The sequence below is a fragment of the Lactuca sativa genome, chromosome 9, assembly GCF_002870075.4.
Source record: "Lactuca sativa cultivar Salinas chromosome 9, Lsat_Salinas_v11, whole genome shotgun sequence".
NCBI lineage: Eukaryota > Viridiplantae > Streptophyta > Magnoliopsida > Asterales > Asteraceae > Lactuca > Lactuca sativa.
The window spans coordinates 4634055-4644068 of NC_056631.2; the positions used below are offsets into that span (position 1 = coordinate 4634055).

Consider the following 10014-nt stretch of genomic DNA (forward strand, 5'->3'; position numbering starts at 1 on the left):
CCATGATATTTCTACAAACAATCAACAATGTATGAAATAGTGCAATATAAGCGGATATCCAAGTAACCCTATACTTTTGACTTTCAGCCTTAATCATATGCACTATTCATCAATTTATTATTACTTATAATTACTAACTAATATGTGATTTAAATATATGGATAATGATTTGTAAGGATAACCAATCGTAGCTTTTGTTTATATCACTAAACTTAGTTTTGTGCTTAATATATCATTAAACTTGTTGAATTTGTTTAAAAAAAACACCAATGTGACCGGTCTTAGTGAGTTTTGCTGGTTTTCAATGTCGTTTCCGGCGAAATATGAGTTATCCGACAATCTTTGAAGTTTCCAATCATTTTCTCATGCCAATGATGGGTTTTCCAACGAAATTTTGAAATCCTTTTTTGAAAACGAAACCCTTTCTAGAAAGGAATTTCTAGATGCATGTGTGTTGAGTTCTTGAGAATCGAAACCTTTTATTGAGTTCTTAAAATTGATTTCTTGATATTGTTCTTCATTACCCTAGAAACGAGTTATAGATCTTGAAAAACTTGAAACGAGAAACCCTAAGTTTGATTTTTCAGATCTTTATGAACACCCGAAACGAGTTTGACCTCCACATCGTTCTTGAGATCTTGAAAAACCCTAATGAAAAACTCCAAGTCATATATATATATATATATATATATATATATATATATATATATATATATATATATATATATATATATATATATATATATATATATATGAACAAACTCTAGGTTCATTGGAAAATCGATGTTTTTCCGGAGAAAATGACCGACATTTTAAAAAATGGATGGAAAACTTATATTTTACTGGAGACCGGCAAAATTCACGGCACCTGTTCATATCGATATTTTTTTAATACTATTCAATAAAGTCAATATTATATTGAGTATAAAAATAACTTTAATATATATATATATATATATATATATATATATATATATATATATATATATATATATATATATATATATATATATATATATATATATATATATATATATATATATAACTAAAATTTGTTACTTTGCAAAGGTCATTATGATTTTTAATATATTAAGAGAAAACGAATAGCGTAGAAAATATATAGAAGATGGAAAATTTGTTAATATAATAGTCTCCACGTTTCGTGATTGAAAATTGTGGATCCCAATTCCCCAAATAGTATTCAATTTCCATGTTCGCTGTACATCAAAGATTTCAACCACCAGCCACCCCAGAAATCAGAATAAATGACCAAGAAGCTCCAAGTTTCTTTCAATAAACAATCACCGCGCCGACATGTATCGTCAGAAGTGATCATTTTTCTTGATTCCCACCTTATCTTTCCTCTGTGATTCTGTGAGATTGCGTTTTTCTTCATCCGATGTCAGAAAAGTTACTCATGACTCATTCTTCAAGCTTCTTATTGCCACCGACGATAACCGACGCCGTAAACGGCTCTTCTCCGACCACGTACGCACTTATCATCCTTAACCAACGTCTCCCCCGGTTTTCACCCTTACTCTGGCAACACGGTAAGTCTATACTCGTTCCTGTTCAATCGAATGGTCATAGTGATTATAGGGTTTTTATGATTGTTGCTGTTGTTGTTGTAGAGCAGCAAAAATTCGTCTTTGTGCTGATGGTGGAGCTAACCGTTTATTCGATAACATGCCCGAACTATGCTCTGATGAACACAGCGTTTCTGTAATCCAAGAAAGGTTTTACATGTTTCTTCCCTCAAGTTGTTGTGTAATTACTGATTGCCTGTAAGCTGTTTGGTTTTATGCTTCTGAGACTTGGATTTGCTTTTTACTAAAGGAAAAGTGGAAGTGGGCTTCACAGTTCTAATCGTATGTCCCACTATCACTTTTGGCACACCATTAAAGTCAGCACCTCTTTAATTTTATGAAGAAAGAGCCAGAGGGTCTTCATAAAGAAAGAATATGTGTTAACTTGCATATCTTTTCCTATAGAAAGTAAACAGTTAGTTTTGGGAACATTAAAGTCATCATCTATGTAGTCCTATGAAGAAAGAGGGGGGTCATCCTAAAGAAAGAAAATGAGCTTTTAACTTGTGAATTATTGTTCTTGAAACTGTGTGTGTGTGATTTATAGGCCCACCTTGAAACAGTTGAATTTGTAATAATCTGGATATGCATCTACTTTTAGGTACAAGCCGGATGTAATTAAAGGAGACATGGATTCTATCCGACCAGATGTTTTAAATTTCTACAAAAATCTGGTAAGCTGTGTATAATCTTAATGGAAACAATTTTCTAGGAATCTTACAGAGTTTAATTACACCTCAAAATGCAGGGCACAATGATTGTGGATAATTCTGATGACCAGGACACCACAGATTTACATAAATGCATTGCATATGTACTTGATTTTGTGTCTGATGATGATAAGTCAAATGTAAGTAGAAATGATGAATGTTTTTATGTAGATGTAGTTGGAAAAAGGAAAATTTGTAATAGATTATGTGTTGTTACAGCTGTGCATACTTGTTGCTGGTGCACTTGGTGGAAGGTTTGACCATGAAATGGGAAACATTAACAGTTTGTGCCGTTTCTCAACAACACGGATTGTTCTCTTGTCTGATGACTGTCTTATTCAACTTCTTCCAAGCAACCGACATCACCAGATTCATATCCACTCTTCCGTGGAGGGCCCACATTGTGGTCTTATTCCCATTGGCGCCCCTTCCGGAAGTTCTACAACCACAGGGCTTCAATGGAATCTTGGTAAGACACAGACATCCCTAATTTATGATTTTATACCAAACAAATCTACTAACTGTTTGATTATGTGAAATATATCTAAAATAGTTGTGAAAATCATAATAGATGAATTGATGGGGTATTTATTATTATTATTATTATTATTATTATTTACACACTACAGATAACACGGAAATGAGATTTGGGGGGTTAGTGAGCACATCAAACATTGTTAAAGGAGAGATTGTAAGCGTGCGATCTGATTCTGATCTTCTATGGACGATAACCATTAAAAACCAGTCATCAAATTGAAATTGACGCCAAGCTCCATCATCATCTTCCTTCCTTGTTGCTAGCTAGGAATAAATCTTTTGTGATATTCTAAATTTCTTTTTTGTGATTACAATCATTAGAATTACTTATATTGTACACATTTTATGTTTGGTATGCAAAATGCAAATGAATTCATTAAAATTGATAGACGCTGATTCTGTTGTGTCTTAATGTAAGATTCAGTAATCTTCCTTGCCTTTATTAAATATTCTCTTCTCCCGTTGGGTTTAATAATAATTAATATATACACACATGAGATCCCTATCTATAAGGAAAGTATGAAAAATACAAACATAACTACTAATAAGATATGCATGTGTTGATAGTCCCCTGTTAATGTAATCGAATCGAAACGGAGGACAAATGGTGAGTCTGTCTTAGAGGTCATCAAAGAGAATTTGCTTCCTCTTCTTCATCCCCAACAATGGTTGTTTTCAAGACTCCATAACGCCTTTCCTTCTCAGGATCCACCACCATGAAAATATCTCTGGATCAATTTTATTAAGAGTGATGTATGTGACAACTAATCTTCTAGCTCAACAAAGTCCAACTCTGGATGCCTCTGAAACTTGCTATTCTTGAGACCTTGCAGTCAAAAAAACTCTAATACCCCCTTAGTGATTAGTGAAGAATCCTACCTAAACACTCAAAAATACCATGCATGCAAGCTTCAGGGACACAGTATTGATCCACATTCTCATTCTGTCACAAACCTCCATGCCATCTTCATCGGGTTGATTTTTCTAATAGGGTCGTCACTAGTTTAAGAGCAATAAGCTCGTTAACCACCTGCTTGGTTTAATATATATACACATCATCAGCCCTATCTATAAGGAAACTATAATGCTAATAATTAGATATATGATAATACTTAAAGATCGATTTATATTATGTACAGTGTGATTCCTTCAAGCGACTTCAATTTTATTTTATGTGCGAGTGAAATTTTTTAATTAGGATAAACTTCGACAGTGTCTTTTTCTTGTAAGGAGAAAAAAAAAAACAATACTTGTAGTCTTTAGTGTCACATTAATCTAGATGAGCAGAACAGGTGTTTAGAAGTTGTAACTGAAAAAAATAAAACTTGGCTTCGCCCGGGTTCGAACCGGAGACCTTCAGTGTGTTAGACTGACGTGATAACCAACTACACCACGAAACCTGTTTGAACATCTTTCTAACGTTTTATATATATTGATATTTGTCAGAGTTAAACATAGCAACTAAACAACATGCATAGAATAACTAGTTATATTTTTTTGTGATGGTCGGATGGAGACAATAAAACAATCTATGTGAGTGTACTTTTATTTAAAGATTGTCAAATAACAGCATCTTCTATAAGTGATTAATATCTTTTTACAAATAATCAACTATAGGATGAACAAATTCATAACAATACATACTCCGTAAATGTGGTGTTATTGTTATTGTTTTGAATGAATTGTTGACTGGCAAGGAAACCAATATTGCAACAATTTTGAAAATGTTATGTACATTTCCCTACATTTGTTTCTTATATGGATAATAATGTCAATATATAAAAATATTCTTTGTGTACATAACTCGTCACCATACACTTTCAAAAAGTGATTCGCTTACATCACTTTCTTAAAGCGATCTAAATTTTGAAGTCATCCATCAATATTTTGGTTTTAAAAAACAGTATCAAACCATTTGCAAAATGAACTACTTAAATGCCAAAAAAATACAACAAAATCCAATCATGTGTAAAGTATATAATCATCACTGTGCAAGGATTATCGTTGTGTTATATTGATTTTTAACTGATATATTGGTATGTATAGTTTAGTATTGTTGTGTCAAAACATACATGTTGATGAGATGACTTGGAAAAGTCAAGCTAACTTTTTACAAATAAATTAGGTAGAACACATTCTGTAAGTACAACTATACGGAAAAAAAAGGACTAAACAAGACAAATGTAATGGTTTTCTACGTTTCATATACGTACCAAAGCTTAGCTTTGCCGTTACTATGATCAAGGAACCAAACCACTTATATAATCATCCAAAAAATAATTATGTGATTGGTCTTGTGGTTCACCAAAACATACTATAACCGCTATGTGTTTAACCCTTATGCTTTCATTTATTGTGTGATTGGTCATATTGCATATATATAATGAATTTTCTACCGCTTTTTAATTCTTTTTACATTTTTTGAATATTTTTTTATTTATTTGTCGATTAAAAATATAAAAATCCAAAAGAAACTCTCTCTCTCTCTCTCTCTCTACCAAGGTTTTACCACCCATATTGGTTTGTTCTTCATGAACACACATACACTCAAGAATATCTTCATGAACACACACATGAACATCTCCATGAAGACACACACACACACCACTCTTTGTCACTAGCATCTATCGCCACCATCACTATTACCACGTATAGAAATCGACATACACATACATAAATGTAGATCATGAAATGGACACACACATGAAAATCGACACACAAACCTACAGATCTGAAAATTAACACACACACACACATACCCACAAACCTAAAAATCAACACACAATGACTAACCACACAAGATAATAAATCAAAGGGTATAATAGTACTTTTACACTAATTTTGAAAGAATATGAAACCACAATGACTAACCACACAAGAAATGAAACCACATAGACTAAGCATGTATGAGCTATCATAGTTGTCTTCACCATGTCTCTTTTGGCGAACCACATGGACTAACCACATATTTTGACTCATTTAAATGTATATCCACCAAATATTTGAGATGTATATACCAATACTTAGCCACCGTTTAGTCATGGAAAAATAAGGTGTATTCCGAAAAAAATCTAAGAAAAATGAAAATTCTAAAAACTTATGTAGTTAAACATTTTTTATTCAGAATTTTTCCTAGAAAATGAAAATATTTCATTTTCCAAAATTACAAATAACTTGAAAAAATTTAAAAAACAAATAAACATTGTTTACCATAATTTTCCTGCTCCAATTTTTCTTAAACAACACATATACTAATCTCCACCCACCTCACCCTCACCTCACTCCCACCCATCTCCTACCTATCCCATACCCATACCCCAACATATCCAAACCATCACCTCATCTTATCCTACCATACAATACCCTTATTTTCATCCACCTACCTACATACCCTACCCCACCCTTATCACTCATTCCCACCCTACCTACCCAACCACCAATCCTACCTTGCCCCACAAACCCACCCAACACTACACCCACTCACTCATCTTTACCTACCCACACCCACACCCATTGCACCTCACCCCTAAAGTGGGGTGTGGTGGGGATTAAAGGGTTAAGGGTTGGTTGGGTGTAGTAGTTGGCTGTGTTTAGATGGGTAGATATGTGGATAGGGTGAAGGGGTAGGTGTTGTAGGTATGGGTGTCAATAGTGTAGGGTGGGTGAGGGTGCAGATCGGTGTTATGGTAGGTGTAGGGTGGGTAGAGTTAGGGTAGTGTGGTTGGGATGTGTGTACATATGTATTATTGGAAATAACATAAAGTCGAAAATGATAACTAATAAAAAAATAACACACATCAAAACGCATTTTCAAAATTTCTACCGAAAAATAAAAATATACTCATAAAATTTCAAAAACAAAAAACAGATTTCCAAAAAACATAAAATTTGCCATTATTGATTATCAAAGAACCAAACTTTAAATGCAAACAGTAACAAGGAACATTTGAAATGTATTAAAATACACATGAAAGTTAATAGATCATGTTAATAAAATTTGTTATGACAATACATAACTAAATTCTATTATGATAGCACAAACTTGATGATAACCTTGGTCGTGCCAATTTAATTAAAGGTGGCAATTTCAGCAAAGTTCATACAATAATAATATTTACATTTTTAGTGAATGATGAAGAAAAACATCTAAAACGTGCACACATTTATCGAACCACATAAAACATTTTAAAGTTTTGCCACAATGATATTGTTATTATAATTTGATTCAATACATTAAATGTTTATAGCCTGTTTTGTCCCATACCTAAACATGTATCATCTGGCAAACGAGTTTCTAAAAAGACATGGGACAACTAATTGGGAATTGGGCATGTGAATCTTTGTTGCAAACTGATTGAGTAAATGAGTTGAATTAAAAAAGGGTGTGAAACTTAACATAGCAACAGAAGGAGAAACAATTAGATATAAGAAGAAGAAAGAGTATGATATGAAACCGCTACAAAATTACAACACTCAAAAGTTCAATAGTAAAGGGGGATAGTAGTATGGTTTCCACCTTCCTAACAACTAAGAAGAAGCAGAAACCATATTCATGTTTTTTTTCTAGTCAACATCCAAAGTCTTTGGAGCACACACCATAACCATAAATGGTCTTTTTCCTAAATCATCCAAATTCAACAACAACTCCAAAGAGCATCTGACTGTATCTATGAGCTTGTTGCAGCAGCAGCTTCTGTCTTCTCCTCTCCTGCTTCCTTGCTGGTTGCACCCGTCTTTGTTTCTGCTTCTTGACCTACACACCAGTGACAGTTAGGTAAATCCATACATCACTTAATGAGAAGAAGAAGAAAAAAAAAAAAGTATGTTAACAACAGGTAGGTTAGGTTACCTTCATCATCACTGTCTTCAAGGTCATCACCCATAGAGAAATCACCCATGTCAGGCATGCCCATGCCACCCATACCAGGCATCCCCATGCCGCCCATACCGGGCATCCCCATGCCGCCCATTCCAGGCATCCCCATGCCACCCATACCAGGCATACCCATGCCACCCATGCCAGGCATACCTCCCATGCCTCCCATGTCACCGAATTTCTGTATGAGGATAAGTCATTAGTGATATAAAAGAAAGAAACTTTAATAATACGTCATATTTTAAGAAGCTATTTTCTTACTGAGAAATCCATTCCTCCCATGTCAAGGTCAGCAGCAGGACCTAAAAAACATATTTTAATTAAACTTGTGAATACAATATACATATAACATGATTAAATATAGAAACGGTGGGTGACAGTGACACAATTAGTAACAATCACAATACCTGCATCATCATCTTCATCAGCCCATTTGTCCCAATCAACTTTCACATAATGTGGAGTCTTGCCATCTCCAGACAAAAGTTTGTTCCACCATTTCGCCTCTGCTTTCTCCAAAATGCAAAACACACTTCTCTCACCTATATTGATTTTGCTCTCCTACATATCCACAACATAACAAGATCAAGATTAATTTACTAAAGATTAAAAACAAAAGTCAAAATGAGATTAAATACAAAGATGTCTGCTTACGTCTACATTAACTTTGTCAAAAAGCTCAAGCTTAAGATCATACTCATGCTGACCAGCTGAAGCAGAGAATGTAAAAACACCTTCTGGAGCAAGATTCACTTTTGCATCTTTTGTATCCGCCAATAAAACTGTGATGTAAACTTTATCCTCTCTCTGAGCCCACTTAACTTCTGGATGACGACTAAAAAAGCTCAAAATATTTTTGAATTTATTAGGATACACCAATCATTGAACCAAGCACAAGGAAGCAAAAGATATGCTTAAATAAGACACAAAATGAACCTCTCTAAAAGATAGAATACTATGTTCTATTTATACATCATAATTTTGTTGTACCAAAATTCTATTATGGTTCAATTATTGGTCAAAAAGTCCACAGGAATCTTTACAGTATACCACACAGAAAGGAAACAAAACCACATAAACATTTTCCACCAAAAGGATCTTGATAATCAGGAGAGAGTGAGAGACCCGTGCTAATCGAACATGTAACTTTCAAAGGCCAAAGCATGAACACAGAATAATTGCAAAAATATTATTCACAACTTACAAATTAAACAATCTGTAACTAACAAAATGCAGAAAATTTGACAACCATGGAATGAATTGTCCAAAAACAACTAGTTATCGTGTCAACTCATGAGTCAACCCCTAAATTTGACTCGCAGTTGACAATGATAATCTAAAAATGAGAGACATAAATACTAATCAAGTACTTCACCTTTCCAAGCCCTAAAACATGATTACAGGAGAGCAAGTCAAATAAGCGACATCGCAGCAACGGTGAAGTACAAAGAAATTACGACCATCAAACAAATTAACAAATAAACAAAATTATCCGGTCCAAGTCAATGTTTCAACTCCCAAAAAGAAATCCAAGCCGCTATTCTGCTAATCCTTTTAGGGGAGACACGGATGGTAATACATGTACTTAATTTACAAAATCCCAGAGCATGATTACTCAGGAATCATATGAGATTTCATAAAAGGTAAAACACGACACAATACAGCATCAAACGACGAAGTACAAAAAGGACAACTCAAGATCGATGAGAAATTAGATTGAAACCTGCAAAAAAGTAGGAGGGACAGAAGGTTACCTCATCTTTGTATCCGGAAGAGGAAAGAAGAAAGTAAAGAAAACCCTAGAAACGCTGTTGAGTTATGAGGACTGATAAAGAGTATCGTGATTACTTCACTCTTAAACCCTTGAGAAATTCCTAACGTGTGTGGGCGTAAACCGGGAAAGTACTGTGTACGTTGGGCTTTGGTCAAAACCATATTGAAAAATTAGGCCCATTACTTTTGGGTCATTCTGTTCTGGGTCACCAAAAGTCATCATGGTTTAAATGTATTCACTTCTTCGCTTACTGCTAGGTGTTTGGTTTTTGAATTTATGAAATCTGTAGACCATCTCCGTAACCTTTTGGAGTAGAAGAGATGGACTAAGTGGCTGTAGACTGTAATAAGAAATGTGTTTGTTTTTTAACACATACATGTTGATGCAGATATTAAAAAATTAAAATAAACGTATTTTATAATCTGAAATAGTTTTTTAATACCGAAAAATTAATAATATATGACATTTCAACAAGAATTTATGATATTTCAGCAAAAAATAATGATATTTTATCAAGAAATTATCATTATT

General features: G+C 33.8%; 2 protein-coding genes and 1 non-coding gene across 4 annotated transcripts; 1 reads left to right on the forward strand and 2 right to left on the reverse strand.

The window, feature by feature from the left end:
• Positions 1-1139: 1139 nt before the first annotated feature.
• Positions 1140-3223, forward strand: LOC111920530 (thiamine pyrophosphokinase 3). 2 transcript variants are annotated; one of them, XM_023916116.3, is made up of 6 exons: positions 1140-1550; positions 1637-1736; positions 2188-2260; positions 2335-2436; positions 2516-2765; positions 2926-3223. In XM_023916116.3, the coding sequence occupies exons 1-6, from the start codon at positions 1400-1402 to the stop codon at positions 3051-3053; spliced, it is 804 nt and encodes a 267-aa protein (XP_023771884.1). In that variant the 5' UTR covers positions 1140-1399; the 3' UTR covers positions 3054-3223. The 2 variants fall into 2 exon arrangements, with proteins under 2 accessions (XP_023771884.1, XP_023771885.1); XM_023916117.3 differs by having other exon boundaries at positions 1411-1550; positions 1632-1736.
• A 936-nt stretch (positions 3224-4159) lies between these two features.
• On the reverse strand, positions 4160-4233 carry TRNAV-AAC (transfer RNA valine (anticodon AAC)). Its single transcript has one exon. It is a non-coding gene; the product is annotated as a tRNA-Val (tRNA).
• Positions 4234-7230: 2997 nt separating this feature from the next.
• LOC111920531 (uncharacterized protein Os08g0359500) lies at positions 7231-9617 on the reverse strand. The gene is made up of 6 exons (XM_023916118.2): positions 9464-9617; positions 8364-8544; positions 8117-8270; positions 7971-8011; positions 7683-7890; positions 7231-7586 (listed from the first exon to the last, which is right to left on the reverse strand). Exons 1-6 carry the CDS (start codon positions 9466-9468, stop codon positions 7501-7503), a joined length of 675 nt encoding a protein of 224 aa, XP_023771886.1. The 5' UTR covers positions 9469-9617; the 3' UTR covers positions 7231-7500.
• Between the last annotated feature and the right edge of the window lie 397 nt (positions 9618-10014).